The sequence below is a fragment of the Tenrec ecaudatus genome, chromosome 3 (assembly GCF_050624435.1).
Source record: "Tenrec ecaudatus isolate mTenEca1 chromosome 3, mTenEca1.hap1, whole genome shotgun sequence".
Lineage (NCBI taxonomy): Eukaryota > Metazoa > Chordata > Mammalia > Afrosoricida > Tenrecidae > Tenrec > Tenrec ecaudatus.
The window spans coordinates 96324932-96348690 of NC_134532.1; the positions used below are offsets into that span (position 1 = coordinate 96324932).

A 23759-nucleotide genomic window follows, 5' to 3' on the forward strand; every position below is an offset into this window, starting at 1 on the left:
GCCAGTCTTGACTTCCTCAAACCCATTCTCCACACTGCTGCCAGGCTGGTCTTTCTAAAACTCCAATCTGTCATGTTTTAACCTATTTAAAAATTGTTTTCATTTCTTTGATTGAGGTTTTCCCATATTTTGTCTCATCACTGTTGTTGGTGATGCTTTGTATGATTGAGTTTTGTTCGGTATGATTTTCTGTACATGAAATCCAGAGTAGGCAGATCTATAGAGACAGTAACTGGATAGGGACATGGCAGGGAAGGATAGCGGAGATGGCGAGTTAACAACAATGAGTATGAGAAGAAAATGTCTTTAATTTTTATTTCAATGAATCATTTTATTGGGGCTCTTACAGCTCTTATAACAATCCATACATCAATTGTATCAAGCACATTGGAACATATGTTGCCATCATCATTTCCAAAACATGTTTTTTCTACTTGAGCCCTTGGTATCAGCTCCTCTTTCTTCCCCTCCCTCCCCCATTCTTGATAATTTATAAATTATTTTTATTTTCATATTTTACATCTTCCGCTGTCTCCCTTCACCCACGTTTCTATTATTCATGACCCCTTCCCCACGGGGCAGGGGCTGTATGTCATCAATCATTGCGATCAGTCCCCCTCTCTTCTCCTTCTCCTCTCCAACCTTCTCCCTACCCACATGATATCGCTACTCTCATTATTTGTCCTGAGGGGTTTATCGCTCCCGGAGTCTGTGTGTTGAGAGTTCTTATCTATACCCGTGTACATGCTCTGGTCTAGGCAGATTTATAAGATAGAACGGCGGTCGGTAAACAAGTGGCCATCTAGCTTAGTAGCAACAAAGCCCACATGGAAGAAGCACACCAGCCTGTGTGATCATGAGGTGTCGATGGGATCAGGCATCAAAGAACAAAAAATAAAATCATTGTGAATGAGGGGGAGTGCAGATTGGGGACCTAGGACCCATTTGTAGGCAACTGGACATCCCCTTACAGAAGGGTCGTGGGGAGGAGACGAGCCAGTCAGGGTGTAGTGTATCAACGATGAAACATACAACTTTCCGCTAGTTCCTAAATGCTTCCTACCCCCCCACCCCCGCCCATTATCATGATCGCAATTCTACCTTACAAATCTGGCTAGACCAGAGGATGTACATTCGTACACATAGCACCTGGAAACGGAATCCAGGATAGACTATCCCTTCAGGACCAGTGATGGGAGTAGTGATACCAGGAGGGTAGAAGGAGGGTGGGTGGGAAAGGGGAACCGATCACAAAGATCATATAACCTCCTCCCTGGGGGATGGACAACAGAGAAGTGGGTAAAGGGAGATGTTGGACAGTGTGAGATATGACAAAATAATAATAATTTATAAATTATCAAGGGTTTATGAGGGAGGGGGAGCAGGGAGGGAGGGTAAAAATGAGGAGCTGATACCAGGGACTCGAGCAGAGGGCAAATGTTTTGAGGATGATGATGGCAACAAATGTACAAATGTGCTTGACAGGAGGGATGGATGGATGGATTGTGTTAAGAGTTGTATGAACCCCCAATAAAAGTATTTTAAAAAGAGAGAAAAAAAGATAGAACTGGGGGTCATGATAGTGGGGGTGGGGGGTGGAGAGCATTAAAGAACTAGAAGTATGTTGTGTGTCTCATCAGTGCACCCTGGCTGGCTTGTCCTTTCCTGTGATCTTTCTGGGAGGGGCTGTTCAATTATTTACAAATGGGCTTTGCCCCTCCATTCTGATCCCCTTCATTCACATCAAAAAGGTTGTTAGTTTTGGGTCTTCTGATGCCTGATACCCGATCTCATGGACACCGTGTGATCACCGGTTGGTGTGCTTCTTCCATGTGGGCTTTGTTGCTTCCCTGCTAGATGGCCGGTTGTTTAACATCAAGCCTTTAAGACCGCAGGTGTTATGTCTTATAATGTAGATGGGCACCATTAGCTTTCTTTACCACATTTGCTTATGCACCCATTTTGTCTTCAATGATCATGTAGGGAAGGTAAGCATCACAGAATGCCAGGTTAGTAGAACAAAATGAGGGAGAACTTGAGGAGAGGCCCAATGTCCGTCTGTTACCTTAATACTTAACATAAAAATATATGTACAGACCTACAACTTTATTGTTATATATTAATATATTCACACATGTACATGCCTATGTTTATACCTCTACAAATGACTTTTGCCTCCTAGTTCTTTCCCCTATTTCCTTTTCTCCTGTCCCACTATCTTGTTCGACTTTCATTCGGCTCTCTGTACTTCCTCGCTACACTGCACTTGATCGAGCTGCACCACGCATTCTACAAATGAATCAGTGAAAGTGATTGTGGTGAAAACTGCACAAATCTTCCTAATACAATTGATGACTAAGTTGTATGGAGCATGTGCCAATAAAACTATTAACCAAAAAAACACCCTCATTCATCATAACTGCTTCCAGACAGCAAGGCGTATCAGGCCCTTTATTAAGCAATCTATCTCTCCAGGGTTATCTCTTTCCTGTTTTTCCTTTCTTTACCCTCTAGCAAGCAAAGGACCAAGACATGCCCAGGGCTACCAGGAGCTAAAGAAGACATGGAAGGGAACTCCCCTAGAGAACAAGCATACTCCTACCAAGGCCTGGATTAGAACTGTAAGACTCATTTGTGAGAAAGCAGATTTCTAGTCTTTAAAGCCATCAGTCTTGTGACATTTGGTTACAGCTGCCCTAGGAAACTATGAGAGTAGCCAATGTACACCTTTGTCAGATAATCAATCTGAAATTAGGAAAGTTGAAATATCTTTTATCTGTATATACTTGCTTTAGCACCTTCAGATACTCAAAGGTCTTCAATCAGAAAAAAAAATCCAAAAGGTATTTGTACAGTTCAAAACACTACAAAAATGCTCAGTATTATTAGAACCCTTCTGTTGTGGGATACAGAAGGATTTCTCCCAAGCTGTCTCCCCCAAATATATGCCAAACTTAGCTGCTTGTAAATGACTGTATACTTTGAGGTCATCAGAAGTAGATCAGGGGTCATTTTCCCTAAGAGCTATCAGCCATCTAGAGCAAGCAGACACCACTGTTTATCCCACAACAAATAGGGCCCACTCCCTTCTGATAAGGATAGTAGTTATCTGTTTCCTTGTAGGTGACCCCAGAGAGGCCAAACCCAACCAAGGATGACTAAGGTTAGGCTGCCATCCTGACTCTAGGATCTGCCCATCTTGTCACATGTATACCCCCAATCCCTCCTCTTCCTATTGCGTGTATTTCCCTAGACCACCCCCTCTTATTACTGTATTACCTGTAATTAGGGGGCTTGCATGTCCCCAGAGAAGATAAAAGCCTCGGCTAGCATTAAATCTCTCCCTCCAAGTGGGACTAGGTGAGCATGCTACCATGAATTCTGTCTGACTCCATTTATTTCAATACTTTTCTTCTGTGCTTTCTGTAACTTTACTATGATCTTTACCTATTATCGCTGTACAATTGCGCCTACCGGACCCATAATGATGTGTTAGGGGCTGACATTCTGTGGGAAGTTATAGAGAATTTAAACTGGGCACTGTTATTGTTAATATGACTTTGATTGGCATATATACCTATAGATATAGTTCCTATCTCTCCCCCAGCAAGACAGAAATGGGATTTGTGTCTTTATTACTCACACAGACGGTTTACAGTCAACAGACTTACAAACATGGTAATATTGACAAGGAGCTGACCAGTGGAAAGAATTCTGGCCAGAAGTTATGACCATCCCTTCTCCACCCCCAGCTCACTGTCCTGTCCCACACCTGCAGCACGCCCCTGCTCCGCCCCAATCCCTGCCCCATCCCACCCCCACCCCCACAAGTCTAGCTATACTTTAAAAAAAAAAGGACCATAAGTTATTTTTTGTTACAAAATGAAGTCATAATTCTGAGTCCCAAGAGAAAGATATCGTCATGCATGATACAGCAGAGGGTGATCGATCACAAAGGAAGATGGCTGTGAACGAGGTAGACCGACACAGTGATAGCAACAAGGGGCTCACAGAGGACGGGCCAGGGCTGGGAAGGGTTTGTTCTGTTGTACACAGGTTGCCGTGACCTTGAAGCAACTTTAACAACATCATGTACCAGACCCAGACTGGCACAGATACCATCTACCATCCAAGTTAGTCCTTACAAAATCCTATGTTAGTATCACCTTTATTTTACAGGTAAGAGAACTGGCTCTTAGAAAGATTTGCACAGGAATATACACCTAACAGGCGGCAGAGGTAGTATTTCTGCTCTGCACAGGATCCCACGGTCTCACCTACAGTCTTATCTTCCTAGTGTTCTGCACGTCAGAGTCCAAAGAAGAAACTTAAAACATGATTAGATTTTGCTACATAAAGACATTTTTATGAGCTTAAAACAAATAATAAAAGGGAAAAAATGAAAACTGAATGTGGTTGAAGAACTTTCCAGCTAAATCACCAGAATGCAGGGGTTTATGGCTCCTGCTGTGCAGTGAAGACCATCTGGACTCTAATCTAGTCTCACACGAGCAGTGTTTTCCTGTTTATTTTGCTTATTCCCTTAGAACTTCATTTTCTGCATCTCTGAAACACTTCATGAAGCACATATGTAAACGCATTATAAGGATTTAATACATTTATTTACCAGTAAATTGATAGTGGTAAGTAAATAAACATTACTTACAGAAGCCAGTAATCTTCCATCTTCCTTCATGGCCAGATAATGGTTGGCACAGATTCCTTTGATGGACACGACACCTCTCTCTTCTGCTTGAAGCTGTAGTTTTACTGAAAGGAAGGAAGGAAAATTTACCTTTGTAGCACCATAGAGCAAAGGGCTGTGTTTGCAATATAAAGACAAAAAGCCATCTCATCAATCAAGGAATGCATTCTAGAGGATTAGGGGGAGGGGCAAAGGTCAACTAAACTGATATTTTAATGGCTGTGACAGTGTCAACAGGGACTAGAAGCTAATAACTCCCTTCTCGTGTCCGAGTGAGCAAAGCGGAGGGAAGAAGTGGAGTCCCCCCTTGACTGACAACAAAGAACCTCCTCTTGGTCCTGGGAACTGCTCCAACAGACAAACCAAACAAGTGCCTGAAATTTCAGACTATATAGAATCCCAAGCTATGTTGAATTTCCGTATCTTTACAAGTCACTTTTAGCCAGGTCTTAAGGAGGAGAATATCTTCCATTTTATTTATTTGCTCGTGGGTTCCTTTTCTTGACTGTCTCTACATCTTGTTTCTGGCTTCCCCTTTACTACAATACCAATCACCTTCTTCCTTCCTCCTTCCTTTCTCTCGCAAGCCACTTATCTCTCTGCCCTTCAATTAACCCCATCTGTGTTTATTGGCCAGGTTGGCACAGTAAACCTTAACTATCTCACTCGTTTATAAGCTGAGCTTTTCAGCACATTATTTGTGCAATTTTCGTGGTAAAATTAGGTGCCTCCATTGATATTCGGGTTGACTTATACTCGAGTCTATACAGTACACGAGAAGTCTTGCCATCCTTGCCTCTAAGGAGTATGCTGGCTATACTTACTCCAGATTTTTTGTTTCTTTTGACAGACCATACTATTTTCAACATTTTTTGCCAGCACCATAATTCAAACGCATCGATTCTTCTTCTGTGTTCCTTATTCATCACCCAACTGTCGCATAATTGAGAATACCATGGCTTGGGTTATGTACACCTTAGTCCTCCAAACAACATGATGGTTTTTCAACACTCTAAAGAAGTCTTGTGCAGCAGATTTACCCAATATGATGTAACACTTGATCTGCTGACTTCTGCTTCTATGAGTATTGACTGTGGAGCGACACATGATAAACAGAGAAAATACAGAAATTTTCAAGGATTGTATTTTACTTGGATCCACAATTAATGACTATGGGAGCAGCGATCAAAAAATTATATCATATTTATTGTATGGGGTAGATCTGTTACTACAGATCTTTTTATAGTGTTAAGAAGCAAAGACATAATTTTGAGAACTAAGGCAAACCATAGTACTTTCAGTTGCCTTATATACATATGAAAGCTGAATTGAATGTGGTGTTGGAAAAGAATATTGAGTATGCCGTGGATTGCCAGAAGAACAGAGGTTTATTTTGGAAGTAGAGCCAGGGTACTGCTTAGAAGGAAGGATCAACTTCATTTAATGTACTCCAGACATGTTGTCAGGAGGGACCAGAATCTGGAAAGAGCAGCAAACTTGGTGCAGTAGAAAGTCAGTGAAAAAGAAGGTTCTTAACAAGATGATTGACATAATTATTGCAACAATTGGCTCAGGCATAGCAATACTAGATTGGGAGGATGGCCCAGGACAGGCGAGGGCTTTGTTTTGTTGCACCTAGCGTCTCCATCAGTAGGTAAAATCTTGATGATACCTAACAACAACAGAGCTAGAGCTGGGGAACAACCTATTTATATGAAGCATAACAGAAACATCATGGATGAACATGCACGCTCACTGATTCGGCTTTCCTCCTGCAGTCAGTTTCATTGCGTGTGTTTTGTGAGATTGAGGAGGACTTTGTAGATTGATGTCGGACTTCTGGGCTAATGTCGGACTTCTGGGCTTGGGCGGCACTGGGTTGGGAAGCTTTCTTAATGTACATTTACCCTTTATAAAAAAAACTCTCTTATACATATGAGTTTCTGTGGATTTGCTTCCCTAGTTGACCCAGATATATCTGAGTTTAAGCTGACCCAAATATCAGCTGAGGCACCTAATTTTACCACAAAAACGGCATTAAAAATGTGCTAAAAACTCGGCTTATACACGAGTATATACAGTACTTTGGATATGTTATCAGGAACAAGCAGTCCCTGGAAAATGCTCTTATGCTTGGCAGAACAGAGAGGCCGGGAAAAAGAGGAAGAGCCTTGGCGAGATGAATTGACACAGCAACCCAGCACGGGGACGAGGGTGCGACAAGTCCACAGGCCCGCCACAGGAAGGAGAGGAGAGTGGAAACTCAAGTGAAGCCCAGAGGAGAGGAGCATCTACATTTTGGGGAGAGGCTGATGTTTCCCTTGGTGCGTATGGTGGGTAAATGGGGAGGGGCAATGTCACATAGGGAAGGAATTCTAAACCATAATCGTAGGGAACCGAAGAGGAGCGCAGACACTTTGACTACCTTTCTACCCAGCCCTTGGTGAACCACAGCATGGACCAAGCACTATGAGGACCTTAGATGCTGGCTTTATAAGGAACACGGCGTCCCCCAAGGCCACACCAGAAGGACTGGATGTGGAAACCCCACTGAATGACCTGGGCCCTACCGCAAACCTACCGTAGCCCTTGGATGGAGGACCGAGATTCCCTAAGAAGAGAGGAAGCAAAGGATGGCCGCCTCAAGACTGTAGAAATAGCAGCCACTGGAACTCGGGTGGGACCCCTGGCTCAGTGGGCATCCAATGAAAGGGGACCAGACCACCATACACTTCGTATCTCAATGCTCCCTTGCATTAACATATGTGACTTTTATGTCAAGAAAACTACAAAAAGACAGAAACCAAAGTTGACCCTGGTGAAGGAAGAAAAGTTTTTGCTTAGGGGGCGCTGAGTTTATGTTAATGATGGTGGAATAATTTGGAAAAGGATATCAATAATGGTTGTACAACATGAAGAGTCTAATCAATTACACTGAACCATACATGTAGAAGTTGTTGAATTGGAGAATGTTTTATTGTGTATATTTTTGCCACTATTAAATAGATATATATTAATTAATTTAAAATAACTACACTAATAATAAGCACAAGGAAGAAGAAAATGTCCTAAAATTGATTGTGGTGAGGATGTATAATTCTTCTTGATATGACTGAATTGTATCATATGTGGATGAAGTGCCAATAAAACAGTCTAAAACAAAAAGAGAATTGACAAAGTGGCTGCAACAATGGGCTCAAATATAACAATTGTGATAATGAGACACGACCTAGTCGCGTTTTATAGTTGTACACGGTTGCTATCAAGTCAAACCAAATAGATGGCGGCCAACAATAATGGCAACAACATGATGTTAGCCATAATTTTCTGTGGTCCAGACAGTCAAATGCCCTTGCATAGTCAATGCAGGACAGGTAAAAATCTTGCTGGTATTGTTTTTAGCATGGATCCATCTGACATCAGAAATGATGCCTCTCTCGCTTACAAATATGTATTACTTATTAGAAAGGCAAGGATGGGTATTAATTTGTGGCTGTATCAATGACTCAACAACTAAAGTATATGTCGTAATGTCTTCATTAGAACTCTGACAGTTTTCTCCGGTGTTCCACACTAGTGTGCTTGAGAAGTATTTCCACCGGCATTTACTTTAAAATTATACTTTTAAAAAATGACCAGAGACCGCAAGAAGAAATGTGTAACACGGAAATCCATGGCTTAAAATGAAATAAAATTAAACAGCTGCTATACAAAGAAATCTAAATCAACAGAATTCTTTCCCCAGAGGAGATGAACAGCTGTTTTTGCCTCTTACCGAAGAACAAACTTTTTTGGAAATGGGGGCGTGGTGGTGGTTAGGGGTAAGACGAAACCAGCTGACATTTTAATAAATTCTCAAAGCTGTTTTTGGTAGGAATTAGGTTTGTTTCTGAGAACCTCAATTAAAGAGTAATTCCAGGCCCATCTGCCAATTCTCCCCTACAGAGTTTACACCACCTGCACAGACACTGCACATCAAGGATGAGGAGGATGCAGGAGGCCAAGACAGATCAGGTTGGTAAGTGGAAAACACCAGTTCACAATAGGCTAACAGCAGAAAATAGATCTTCTGATAAGCTGTGAGCCATCACCAAATAAACCCAGAAGCCCTTGAAGTTCAGAACAGCAGGATGGAGAGATTCCTCCTTTGGTTCAAAAAGTGGGATTCAAGAGAAAACTTCACCCCCAAAGTGGTGTTTAGGCTAGAAAGTAGAGAACCCTTTATAACTCAGAAGGATGATGGCTTGGATATAAAGTATAAAAATATCTCCATAACCTCACGTATTGCCTTGGACAAATCTGCTGTGCAAGACCTTGTTAGAGTACTGAAGTACAAGGATAAGGTGCACCCGACCCAAACCAAGGTATTTTTAATTGCCCGTGGTATTTAAATGATATGTGAAACTGGACAATGAATAAGGATGACAGGAGAAGAATGGAAGGATTTGGATCATGGTGTTGACAAAGAATATGGACTATACCACAGGCTGTCAGAAAACCAAACAAGCCTGTCCTGGAAGAGGTGCAGCCAGAATGCTCGTTAGAAGCAACGATGGCGAAAATTTACCACACATATGTCATCAGGAGGGATCAGTCCCTGGGAAAGGACATCTTGCTTGGTACAGCTGTGGGTCAGCAAGAACGAAGACATGGAGAGACATGGAGGGACAGTGACTGCAAGAACAGCCGCAGAGATGACCATGTGCACACGGTGCAGGGCCGGGAAGCGTCTTGTTCTGTGGTACTCAGGGTTGCTATGGTCAGAAGTGACTTGTGGTACTCTACTAGCAACACTGGTATGAGGGAGCTCTGCAGAGATGTGATTAAGCATTCGATAGATAATGAGATGGCTGGCGTTCACAGGCACCCAGAGCTGTTTCAAAGGACGGGTCTGGCAACTTGCTCCTCACAGGGCAGAGATGTGAAAATTCTAGGGAACAGTCCTGCTCTGCATACGTGGAGTCACCATGAGTGGGAACTGACTCAACAGCAAATAACAATAACAACAACAAATCATACTTTATATTTTAAAAGCTATAAAAGTTAAAGAGAGACACCATACTGACTGACCTTTCCCAATTGGACACTTAGTTAGCATTGAAGAGCAAGGACGTTACTGTGAGGACGAAGGTGCGCCTGCCTCAAGACATGGTATTCTCCGTTGCATCATATGCGCGTGAAAGTTGGACATGGAATAAGGAAGACAGTAAAAGAATCGATGCAGTTGAAACTGTGGTGCTGGAGGGAACTCTTGAAGGTACTATGGATTGCTAAAGGGACAAACAGATCCGCAATGGAAGGAGTAAGGCCAGAGTGCTCCTTAAGCAAAGATGGCAAAACTTCGTCTCACATACGCTGGACATATTGTCAGGAGAGACCAGCCGTTGGAGAACATCCTGCTTGGCAAAGTGGAAGAGTGGGGAAAAGAGGAAGGCTGTCAAGGAGCTGGACTGACACAGTGGCTGCATCACTGGGCTCAAGCACAGGAGCGATTGTGAGGGTGGCGAGGACCGCACGGTGTTTTGTTTGGTTGTGTCCCGGATCGGTGACCGCTAACAACAACAACAACAACAACAACAACAGTGATCATCGGACACTGACCTATCTCAATCACTTCAGCAAGCTGAGTATCACTCACTAGATTCAAAGTTTTTGAGTTTTTTTGGAAGCAGAGAAGTTAATAATTTTGATAAAACAGATCGCTACTGGCTTTCTAAGTTGATATTAAAGGCCATAAAAGACATTTTAAAAATAGTATGTTATTGAAGTTAAAACCTAGTTGTTATTGTTGTTGTTGTCGTTTTAGCATGAAAACCTAACTACCAGCCATAATTGAAAAATCACTGCGCCAAGTCTTTGCAGTCAATTAACTTACTGCTTGCATTATCACCTCTCAAGTGACACATACTTTATCCAAGTTTTACTTTACAAAGTCAGAATCGAAGGAATAACGAATCTACTGTGCCTAAACTTACTTATGGAAGAAGAGGAATGAGAGGAACTCGGATTACCATAAATAACCACGTAGATAATCAAGTCCTCAGGTCATTTGCACTCAGCACATGAAACAATGCAACCATAAATCCAAATCATTATTTCAATGTCATCACTACTGCTCAATAGATTAGAGATTATTTTAGAAAATTCCTTCCAGAATTTACAACATTGTCTTTTGACTGTGCTCAAGAATGACAAATCCTAGGATCATAAAATACCAATTTATGAGAGCTGTGATGGATTTAAGAGATCATCTAGTCCCGTCCCTCCTCGTTGATGAATAAGGAAATTGACATTTAGAGATGTTTGTCCCTTGTGAAAAAATATAGTTTTGGGAACCAGCCAAGTACTCAATATTTCCAAGAATAGTGAATACGTGTATTCATCCATGTAATAAACATTTACTAGGAACAACTATGTGTCAGATACTGTGCTAAGCAATAGGAAATACAGAGAAATATAAAACATTAGTTGTTGACATTGAAAAACATGTACTATTGCTGAAAGTAAGAGAGATGGTATAGAGATAAACATATTCCCTACACTGAGTGCCATGAGAAATAAATCTGGAAAGCACTCAGATAGTACACCTAACCCGCACTCGTAGATCAGAATTTCCTGGAAGCAGTGCCAAGTGAACAGAGGCCTAAAGAATCAGCAGGCACATATGGAAGGAGAAATCAATGGTGGCAACAACAACAACAATAAGCAGCACCTATTACTTCCCCAAAAAGAGAGGGAAAGAAGGCAAACACATACCAGGACCCTCAGGCACCGGTATGCCTAGCCCAGAAAATGCGAGCGTCTATATGTAAAGAGTTAGACAGTGCAGAAAGTGAGATGAAGAAATGAGCTTTTCATGAAATCGGCTGAGTAAAGAAAGACCAACAAATATTCAAGACATGCAGGAAAGAGGATGAAAAGAAATACTTCTAAGCAGAAGAAAACAAACAAATATCTGGTGCTAGCACATTGATGCTGACACAGAGTGACCCTATAGGGCAGCGTAGAACCGTTTCTGAGACTGCAACTCTTTCGGGGAATGACAGCCCAGTGTTACTCCCAGCAGAAGAAAAGAGGGGAGGGGTAAAAAGGGAGGCACTTTTTAAAGAGAAGGGGAGAATCAATCGATTTATTACTGTCAAAGCTGCCATATTCCACTTTATTCTAACACATTTGTATGAAATAATGCTGGCACCTTGCGTTTATTCAGGAATGCTTCAAAAAGTTTGGGGAGAAAGTTAGTACCACAGACTAATCATGTTCCAGGGAGATGATTGATAAGATTCTCTAACAAATTAACAAGGAAGTCTCTGAGGGGAACCAGAGCCAAAGAAAAAACAGATTCTGGAATGGTTTTTTGGCTCAAACTTACTGGTAATCCTAGCGCCAATCTAAGAGAAATTCACAACAGGGCTCTCTGCTGGACTCTTGCCCTCAGGAGGAAACACAGAAGATAAGGTGCTATAGTAAAATGTGGTGACGAATTAAACGGTGCCTGGCTGGCTAGCAGACAGAATGGTGCTTGACGTCCAAACAAGATGTCAGCCAAATGAGAAGTCAACAAGGTCCACAAGGAAGAAGCACATCAACAGCCATGCCCCAAGGATTGTAAATTATATCATCCGAATCTGAAGGAGGGAATCGTATCAGAACTGAAATGGTGAAATTCTGGTTTGGAGAAGGCTACGGATGACAGCGGAAGCCCAAGATCCACCTTTACGATCTGCACAGGGAAGAGTCCTCTGGCGGTTTCCCTCTAACCATAGTTGAGGGATGGAAATAAGCTGGGTACCAGACAGAGCGTATTGGAGAGGCGACGACAGGAAATGGTCAAACCCTTGCCACTTGAGTCCCTCTCTGATACACTTTGGTCTTGATCTGGTCTTTATTTATTCACTTATTTTCATATTGGGCTTCATCTGTTGTATTTGGTCATAGTTGGTAGCTTTCTTGATTCTGTCATGTGTTTTTCAGTACCTGAAACTCAGCATAGATGAATCTATAGAGACAGCTAGAGTAAGGGTTCCAGGGTGGGGGTGCTTGGAAGATGGGGGTGGTGGTGAAGGGGGAACACATTCTCAAAGAGTTCAAGAAGGAAGAAAATGCTTTGAAACTGATTTGGGTAGCCACTGTGCAATCGTGCTTGATGCAGCTGAACTCTGGAACGGTATGCTGTCTGGATTAGCTCCCAATGGAGTCACGGTCTCAGAAACCCACAGGGGCTTGTGGTTAGCAGCGCAGTATCCATACGCATGAGTTTTGCCAACGGTAGCTTGGTTATGTAAAACGTTAACCTGTGGGAAGTTGGGTGAAGGGTAAGGAGGACTGTCTGCATCATCTCTGCCACTCTTCTGTGAAGGGGCCGTGGTGGCACCGAGGTGAAGGCACTCTGCTGCCAACTGAAAGGTCAGCAGTTGGACCCACGCGCGCTCCCACAGGAGAAAGACAGGGCAGTCCGCTTCTGCCAAGACCACAGCTCTGACACAAACACGTCTTTGAAATCAAGAAGGGACTACAGGCACGTTACTGGAAGATTGCGTGATGTAAAAGTAAACGAGTTCTTGGACACACATTTAGAACATAGGTAGAACATGTGATTATTAGTTGTTCGAACATGTGGTCATTAAACAAAGATACCAAATGTGATCATAACGAAAGTTACCTGGGGCTTATGGAAAAAATTACAAACTCTAGCAAAAGTCATTTTAAAAGGCTTAGATAAAATAAAGACTCAAATCCATGTTGAAGTGGGAAAGGAGGGTATTGATATTGTTTAAATGTCATTATTGTAGTCATAATTGTATCTGGAATGCTGGCCGATCAATAACCTATCATGAGAGCCCATACTAGTATTTTCTTGCATTCCTCTTGGCTGAGCACTAAAAAAAACTAGCTCTGTCTTTATGAAATATATCAGTGAACAGTGTAATGGGGAAAATACGCCATTAGAGTTTCCCCCAACAGAATTTTCCATCTCTCTTACACAGACCATGACTTACTTTTCTTTTGATGTTTGTACATTTTTTGATGCAGAAAACAAAGTTTTTGAAATCCATTAATGAGTTAGAGATCTGTAATATTATGGAGATCATTGTTATGTATTTTGACAAATATTTACTACAGTAATTTAGAAATGATGATTCTAATCATCTCAAAAGTACCTTAGGTGCTCATTTTAAAAATAATAAAGTTCTAGCCAGGTAATGAGGAAGTAGAAGAAAAAAGCAAAAACAATTTCTCCTGTGAAATGAAGCACAGAAATTAGACGGTGGGTCTCAGGCTAAAACAAACAAACAGTAACAGGGTGCAAAATACACGGACTTAGGAATTAGGCAGAACTGCAATACAAATTTTTAAAAATTAGGCTTTATACCACTTATTATCAAAGCCTACCTCCTCTTCTGTAAAATATAAAAACAATTGCTATCACAAAAACCTACAGTAAAGATACGGTGCTATTGGTCTTTACATAACTAAAAACTTTGATAGTCTGTCCCTCATATTTAGGAAACCTGGTATTTGAGAACAAGGAGAGAGACTAGAGTGACTGCACACTGTGACGAGAGCATCTTTCAAGAATTGTGAGGGCATACTTCCCAGCTCATTCCCTGGCTCCCAGAGCCAGATGAAGACACCACAAGAACACTGCAGACTGATGTTCTTTTTGAACATAGACACAAAGATCCTTAAACTATTAGCAAACCAAATCTAAAAGTGGCTTGTGCCCACCAAACATTATTGGTGGTCACACGGGATGGTAAAGAGAAAGGAAAGATGGAAGTTTTGTTTAGAGAGCAGTGAGCTTGCTAATGGCTGTGAAATCATCTGACAAAGAAAGAAATGGTCTTCCTTTTTATCTTCCTTCCATCGCATTGTGATAAAAACAAAAGGAACCCAGGGCTTACAGAGACTATTATAAAATTGATTGAAAGTTACTTTTACAAGACTCAAATGAAAAGATTCATATTTCTTTTTAAAGAGAGCGAGGGAGACTAATATTGTTTAAATGTCACGATGACAGTCATGATTGGAGTTGGGATGTTGGCTAGTCTTCTTTCACGGACCGTCTGCTTTACCAACCTCGATGCCCTTCTCCAGGGAACGGTTCCTCCTGATAATACTCCAAAGTGTGTGAGGCAGAGCCTGGCCAGCCTCGCTTCCAAAGAGCTTTCTGCTTGTACTTCTTCCAACACAGATGTTTGTTTTTCCGACCCCTGGTACTTTCAATACTCTTCGCCAACACCATAATTAAAATGAATAAATTCTTCGCCAGCCTTCCTTATTGATCACTCAGCTTTCTGAGGCATATGAAACACTAGAAAATGCCATGACTTGAGCCTGACACACCTTTGTCCCCAAATGACATCTCTGCTCTATAAGCACTTTAGAGAGGTCTCATGTAACAGATTTGCCCAGTACAACACGTCATTTGATTTCTTGACTGCTGCTTCCATGAGTGCTGTTTGTGGGTTCCAGGAAAATGAAGCCCCGGAGACAACTGCAATGCTGTCTCCATTTATCATTTTGTGTCTCGGTCCAGTTGGGAGTATTTTTGTTATTACTTCGAGTTGTAATCTGTACTGAAGGCTAAAATCTTTGATTCCTCCAAGCTTTCCAGAGAGCAAGGTTGTTTTAGTAGCATATCACCAACTGTCACTGACTCCTCCCCCAACCCTGATGCCACAGTTTCTTCATATAGTTGCCTTCTCAGATGGCTGAGTCAGCATACACCTGGAGTCACTGTGGCGAAAAGATAGCCTCGTGACACACGCCTTTCCTGGTTGTAAACAACACAGTGTTCCCTCATTCTGTGTGGATGACTTCCTCCAGGTCCGTGCTGAAGTTCCATAGAAGCACAATGAAGTGTTCCGGGATTCCTATTCTTTCCAGCGTTATTCCTCGTCTGTTCTGATTCACACAGCCAAATGCTTTTGCAATTTCTTCATCACTAGCTTTCATGGTTGTAGGTAAATTTGAATAATAGTTGTATGAACCGGTCTTCCTCATCAGTGCGTAGATTTTATCCCATCACAGACATACTGTACTCCAAAACAGATTTGGATGTGCTCTTTCTGACAACAAGCATTCTATTATTCCTCTTTAAATGTCATAGCCAATCATGTGGTTACACGACTCCAAATGGCCAACACCAGTCCATTTCAGCTCACTCATTCCTAGAACATCCATCCTAATGCTTTCCATTCCCTTTCTTGAGGATTTTGGATTTTCCTACACTCATACTTTATACATTCCAATTATGAATGAATATTTACACTTATTGATCTGTACTTGCGTGCTTCCCCCTCAGCAAATGAGTCTGGAAAGCCTTGTTTCAACCACGTCATTCAGGTTGCCTCTTTCCAGTCATATTTTGCGTGCGTCCTAACCTGAGGAGCTCATGTTGTGGGACTGTACCAGACAATGTCCCACTGCTGTTCATAAGGTTTTCAGTGGCTAATCCTTCATAAGTAGACTGCCTATTTCTTTGTTTCTAATATGCCTTCATGTGAAAGTCCCTCTAAAACCTGTCCACCATGGTGACGCTCCTGCTATGCAAAACACGGATGGTCAATATTTTACCACCCCAGCAATACGCGCGCCACCCAGTGCGACAAACAGGCGAGTGGCGGATCACCGCATTATACATGTAGAGACTATGAACATGCACACCAGGGGGCGCGCTCACAAAGTTCGTGGACAAATGGAATGAAAAGATAATGCCATCGAGTGCAGAGGGCACCAGGGCAGCCTCCACGCCTCTGAGGAAGCCGCTAGAAATGTGTGGATGCACCTTGGAAACACGGCTCATAGTGAAATAGGTCATTTCCAAAAGGACAAGCATTGTACAATCCCGTTTCTACAGGAGAAAAGGAGCGCCGGTGGCGCTCAGTCGTTCTTGCTGGGCTGCTAGCCGCAAGGTCCTGCAGTCTGAAGCCACCTGCCACTCCTTGGGAGAAAGCTGGGACTTCCCATCAAGAGTTACAGTCTCAGAAACTCGCAGGGGCAGTGCTGCCCGACTCACTAGCTGTGAGATTTATATGACACCCGGAAATCAACCTTTATTACGCTTGCTAATGTCAGGGGACAAGGACAGGGTGAAGAAGGAATTACTGATTAAGGAGGCACTGAGCTTCTGTACGGGTGATGGAATCCTGGAATTGGATAATTGTGATGACATGAGCTGTATATGCGAAGAAGGTTGAAATGGTCCATGCTTTGTTAACATATTATTTACTATAATCATTTAAATGTCATTTGTGCTATGTGTAATGTCTTAATATAGTGAGGCCAGTCCTTTACCTAGCAAATATTTTATCATTTTTTAATCCCAAGGGTACAACCTAAGTAACACTGCCAGAAGGCTGTTGTTGCTGTCAGAGCCCCATTGGTTCTGACTCACAGTGACCCTACAAAGAACCGAGTGCAGCCTTGTACCTCTGACAATCGTTGCTACGATCCAGCCCAGTGTTGCAATTACTGTCTTAGTCCTTCTCATTGGGGGCCTCCTCTTTCGCTGACTCTCTTCATTACCAAGCATGATGTCCTTCTCCAGTGACGGGCCCATCCTTAAAGCACCCCACAAGTAAGTGAGACAGCCTTGCTTTTAAGGAGCATTTGACTGTACTTCTTCTTAGAGCTGTTTGTCCTCCTGACGGCCCATGGTACTCTCAATGTTTGTCACCAGCACCATAATGCAAAGGCATTAGGACATAAACCTTTTTCAATTTCCAAGTCTATTAACTTAAGTTTATTATTCATTGATTCAGCTCATTGGGTGTCTTTCATGTGCCAGGAGGCTATTCGAGGATTAGAAACACCGACATGATGAAGACCTGCAAAGTCCCTGCCCTCACAGAGCTACCATTCCAGGGACGACCCCATGCTTTTTCTTTGGTTGGGGTGGGATTTGTATTATTTCTTCTTTAAATAATTTGAGACCAGAAGAAACAGAAACAGTCAATTTAATACACTAAGTAAACTGAAAACATTTGCATAATTCAGTATTTTGGGGTTCAGTATGCCAGTCTACAAAAGGCACGCGTCCATTTTAGCTGCCGTCTGCATTGCAAAGCACAGTGTGTACCTTCTCATTTCTTGTTTGCTCATTCAAAACAAGCTTCGAAAAAACTTAGTAGTAGAGTGATGTAGCCTTCCAACAGAATTATGTTTGGGGCATAAAATGACTAACTCTAGTTTAGTATCTTACTCGGAATTGAAATTGAGGGGTAATAGATAATTCCATGCCAACGCAAAACCACTGATTTCTTCCATCAGGAATCATCCAACACAACAATGAACAACGAACAAAGAAAACCCCTGAGTGGATAACTAACAGAGGAGCCCAAGTATTTAATTCATTTGGTGAAAATGAAAAAATTCAAACCTCATATTTGTTTATGGAGCAACTGGGGAATAAGCAGAAAAATACCAAAGGTCACCCAGCTAAATTTCCTTCCTTTCACATTCTGTGTCTAAGTTATCAAAACACAAATATGACTAACCATAAGTTTGTTTGCCAGTAAACTTACTATTTTCACATCATCACAGAACACCAAAATCACACATTCCATTCCCTTCACCAACTGGCTATTTCCTATCCTAAGTTAATAGATTAGAACATTCAATACCCTGCTAGTTGATTGGCTAGCTACCAAGGTTAAAATTTGGCACGGTATAAAAGAAAGACAGGTGATGGCAGAGGTGTGAGGGAAGAAAGGGAGGAGAGGAGAACATCTATTACGTACTTCTTGTCATTACTAAATATCTGAAAAAAGAACTATTTTGACTAGCTATAGATGAGAACAAGTATAACACAATGTTCAAGGAACTGTAGACCTCAAATACTCCTGCTTCTTCTGCTATCACAGCCTTTAACAATCGCAATAATCTTTCCTTTGACTCCGATCTTGACATTAGATCGTTAAGCCAAAAGGGCAGCAAGGAAGAAGGGAAGATGAAGAAGTCAGCTTAGCATCTTGTGGCAGCCTTACAGAAGTTCCAGATACAAACAAGGACAAGGAAGAACTGCACAGCACAAAGCAGCGGAAAGGAAACGGGAGAGTTCAGTCCCAACCCACATCAGTAAACATCTGCCACCAGTTGAGAGAGAATACATCTTCGCTTGCCTTTCCCAGAAGTGCCAAGGGCTACAGACAGCCAGGGACTGTTCCAGCTTCAGAAAGAAGCCAGGGCTGTTCCTCCAAGGACATTTCCTGGCCTGCTTTGCGGAGGCAGTGTCATTCCGTCAACCTTTGGCATGGACATTCTCTGCCGAGAATCCATGTCATACTGACGCCTCGGGCATCGTGGTTTCAGGACCCCACACTTGCCTCCGGCACAGCAACACTGAGAGCATGTGCCTGTAATTAGCTGGCTTCCACCGATAGAAGGCATTACCTTATATTATTACTAAATGGGCTTCCCCACCCCAGGCCAACTGTTAGAGAATCTTCTCTAAAAATAAGTCAGGCACACCATTACAGAACTGGAGAACAAATCAGTGGGTGCCAGAGTGGATGTGGGAAAGTGTGGCTTATAAAGTGTGGCCCTATAAAGGGCCACCTGAAGAAGCCTTGTGAAGATGAAAATGTCCTGTATCCTGACTGTGTCCGTGTCAATATCCTGGTTGTGCTATTGTGTTATGACTTTGCAAGCTATTACCATTGGGGGAGGATGGTGAAGAGCATATTGGACTTCTCTATTAGGTCTTACAGCTGCTTGTACATTTATAGTTCTCTCAAATTGTTTAAAAAATTCAAAAATTAATTTTTAAAAATTTAAATTTAATTTTAAAAGTCAGATACCTAGTTCAAAATGTCTATTTCTAGTCCAACAATTAACATTTCAAATTTTTGTTTTAGTGGATACCATATTATTTGAGAAAAAAAATTAAGTAATATAAAGAAGATACCCAAACCCAAAATACCCACTGCTATGGAGTTGATTCTAATGCATAGAGCCCCTATAAAGTGTATTCCTGTATATATTCTTTTACTGTGATTTCCGCTTTCATGGCGGAACAGTTGTTGTTAGGTGCCATTGAGTCAGTCCCAACCCTTGGCAATCCCAGGAACAACAGAAGGAAACACCACCCGGTCCTGTACCCTCCTCACACCTGTTCCTATGGTGAGCCCATTGTTGCAGCCACTGTGCCAATCCATCTTGTAGAGGACCTTCCTCGTTTTCTCTAAGTTTCCACTTTACCAAGCATGCTGTCCTTCTCCCGGGACTAGTCTCGCCTGACCAAATTACTATGATGAAGTCTTGCCATCCTAGCCCCTTAGGAGCACTCTAGTCTTATTTCTTCAAAGACAGATCTTATTTCTTTTAGCAGTCCATGGTAATTTTAATATTCTTCTCCAGCAACACAATTCAAAATGCATCGATTCTTTTACTGTCTTCCTTATTCAGTGTCCAATTTTCACATGCATTTGAGACAGCTGAAAATAACATGGCACAATTTAGTCCTCAGTGTAACGTCCTTGCTTTTCAATACTCTAAAGAGGTCTTGTGCAGTAGATTTACCCAATGCAATGTATCTTCTGATCTCTTGACTGCTGTTTCCATTAGCATTGATTATGGATCCAAGCAAGACAGTTGTGAGAATTTTCATCTTCTTTACATTGCAGAAAAGACAGAAGAAATTGAGAACTCCTGATGGCCTCTTAGCCCACAGAACAAATAACTATCTCCCACCATAGTTAAGTCACTCTAGGATTCCATGTTGACTGAGTACCATTGTGAACCAGTATTTAACAGAGGCCAGGGGATAAAGCACTGGTAAGAACCAAAGTCTCTGTCCTCAAGGAGCTCAGGTTCTAATGCAGCACCCCAGTGTTTGTGTCTTAACACAATATTAATTCATTATGTCGCTCTTGTTCACTGCCTTCAAGTCTGTTCTGACTCTTGGTAACACCATGCATAACAGCATGGTGTTACCAACACCCTGAATCAGCTTTCTTTGCTCCAGTCCACTGTTGCCATCTCTTGTGTTTTCCGAGTCCTTCCAACCTAGGAGGCACGTCTTCCAGCACTCACAATTATCTTTCGTAATGGATTGGCTTTCCACTGGCTGTTTTTTAGAAGTAGATCACCAAGCCTTTCTTCCTCTGCTGTATTAGGCTGGACCTTCCGTTAAAAGCTGCCCGCCAGGGGCAACCCTGCCAGTTCTTTGAAATATCCTCGGAATCCCTTCCAGCTTCAGAGCAACCACGCAAGCCACCACTGCGCTAAAACAAACCAGACCGTTTGTGGAAAGGCGACACAGACCATATCATAATCCAATGAGGCAGTTCACTTAAAATTTTACTTATTTCACTCTAATAATCTGTAAAAAAAAGAGTCTAAAAAGAATCATTTGAAAATTTTAATTGCTTTTTCTGCTCTTCAGATTCTCAATTCTTCAGAGGATAAGGATGTGGCTCAAAGTCACCCAAGACGGCAGAGAAGAAGAGCCCCTGTGAGTTTCGGAGACTACAACTCTTTAAGGGAATAGAAAGAACCGTATTTCACCTATGGAGCTGCTGGTGGTTTTGAACTGCTGACCTGACAGTTATCGGCTCAATGTGTAATCATTACACCACCAGCTATTATCTTAGGTGAAGGGAAAGATATTATCCAACAAAAGATGGGAGGGAAGAGGGAAACAGTGCAAGCCATTAGGAGACCTGATAAGTTGTTGAATAAAAAATTAAGCTCTGATCTGTAAACTCTCACCTAATTCACAATAAAAAGTTAAAAAAAATTAAAGACTTGACAATAAAGCTTCATGCCTTAGATGAATGCCTACAGATTATGCTATCATTTGCCGTTTCAGAAGCAGGAAAGGAGGATTTCGCCACCATCAAGAAAGAAGAGCCAGGAGTGGAATATGTCCTTTGGACCCTGAGACACCTGTGTGGTGAACGTCCTCAATGCAGCAGTCAGAGCTGCGCCCCCAAAATGGTGCGCGAGAGGAGAACGGTGGTGGCAGCAGTAGATGCAGCACCAAGAACAGGAGAGAGACGTTGGCTTTCCCGCCCGAGAGCAGGTAGAGCGGAGTGCATCATGATAGGAGGCTCACTCGTGGGATGAGCACTTGACCCAGGAGATAAAGCTGAGCACCTTGGGGAGGGGCCTACTGAATGCCTTGTGGGCATTCCTGGCAGCACTGAAAGAGCTTGTGACACTGCCCAAGCAGGGGAGAGGTAGAGGGGCTAGATGACCAGAGAGCCGTGTGCCCACCAACATGGCTGCGAAAGGGGCATTCTATTCTGAGCATGTCTCATCTTGATTATAACCTGAGACCCTCCCTAATCACCCCGTCATGCTGAGCGTTGTCTGTGAGTCTGCAATGCCGATGTCCAGAGTGCCCTGGGAAGGAAAGCTGGCATCAGAATTGCTAAAGGAGACTGGCAGGTGGCAGCACATCTGGACTCCCAGGCATCAGCCTTGGGCGGATGGTGAGCGCGGTTCTCTCTTCCCCTCATGAAGCCAGGGAGCAAAAGTGGCCTTGACACCATTTTTAGAGGTGGCCACCACCCAGTTCCAGAAAAGCTTTAGAAACTCTTGCACACCAGTCTGGGCCTAGAATTTAACTTGCGTGTCATCCATTTGAAGTGTCTCCGTCAAAAGCTGCTAGGCTGGCTACAATACTCTCCAAACGCACGCAGCTCCAAGCAGGGTTGACTTTAATGACAAAAATATAAGCTGCCGCAGGCAAGGCCTTCACAACAGTGCAAGATGGGCCAGAGCTGGTGGGCCCGACTGCAGCCTGTCCTTGGCCAGGCTTGCCCCTCTCGAAAATGCTCCGTGGGCCACTTGTGAGAGCGAGCGGGAGTTTCCCCTCAACGTTAAGCAAGAGCCCCGGGGATCAGGCGACCGGCTGGGCTGGCCATGCAGCAATTAGCTGCACTGTTTGCGCTCCTGGCACTTCGTTCTGGATTGAAGAGTTCGCATTCACCTAGAAAAAGCACACAATTCAGGCGGCTCCAGAGGAGCAAACAGAGCAGCAAGTGTGTGCCCGCGGAGAGCCGCGTGGGGGGCGAGGGAAGCAGCCAGGAGTGTTCCTTCCAGGTCTTTAACTGCTGCCCTCTCCCACAGTCATTCTAGTCCCATGGCAAGTTCATTAGGAAAACACCGTTCAAAGCGGGCTTCGGACAAGAGAGTTTTATTTGAAGCTCACGGAAATACCGGCGGCGGCACGTCTCTCAATCAGTGACGCGCATGCCTGCAGCCAGCCTCCGCTTTGGAAAACGCCGATCCCAGCCAGCAGCTCGAGGCCGGCTCCCAGGCTGGCGAGGAGGCCTTCCCAGGAAAAGCATGCCCTGGAGCCCATGACCGACGCACGGTCTGGAGGTCTCCACTCAGAAACAGGGCCCCTTCTTCCGCTCCGCCCCGCATTGAAGGCAGGTCACAGGGACAAAGGACCGTGCCCTGCCCTCGAGAACGCAGCCGCCTGGCAATGCCCGTTCATAACGCCAGGGCTGAGTTCTTTCGATGGGGGTTCACCACCAAAAAGAATGCTTGCTGGTTCCGAATGCAGTCTCCATTACTGAGGTCTCGGTATCGCTGCTTTCACCCAACACTGCAGAGGGGCAATCGCAATGACCAGCCCACGCGGCCGTGCCAGCAAACCACGCGCCTGCCGCCGAGTCCCTGCCTCCTCGGGACCCCGGAGGGCAGAGTTGAATTGCCCCAGACCGCTTCGAAGGCAGACTGTCTCATCCTTCCCCGCCACAGCGGCTGTGGGTCCAAATCGCCAGACAGCCCAGCAGCACCGAGCGACCGGCCTCCTGAGTAGCGAAATACGCTCGCTCTAGCTCGGCCACTTTGACCCAGCTGTCCTCAGTCACCGGGCACCTACTCTTTGGAAGTCTTCACACAAGAGTGCTGCATGAAGTTTGTGGGGAAATGCCCTCCCTTTTCGTCCCGTTTTCCCACAAACTGTTTTGAAGGCCCCCTTGCACTGAAAATGTGCTTGGATGAAGCAAAAGTCGTGTAGCTGTTTAATTTTTTTTTAATACAGTGGCTTTTCATATCCCTAGCAGATGTCCTATCTTTCATCTACAGGAAA

The 23759-nt window shown here is 43.3% G+C and overlaps 1 protein-coding gene across 2 annotated transcripts in view; it reads right to left on the minus strand.

Annotated features, from left to right (window-relative positions):
* The window catches only part of FGF2 (fibroblast growth factor 2), a 98341-nt gene that overhangs the window by 32073 nt on the left and 42509 nt on the right, over positions 1–23759 (minus strand). For both annotated transcript variants that reach the window (XM_075543850.1, XM_075543851.1), the window contains exon 2: positions 4667–4770. In XM_075543850.1, coding sequence (XP_075399965.1) covers positions 4667–4770 — 104 coding nt within the window. The remainder of the gene's footprint in view (positions 1–4666; positions 4771–23759) is intronic.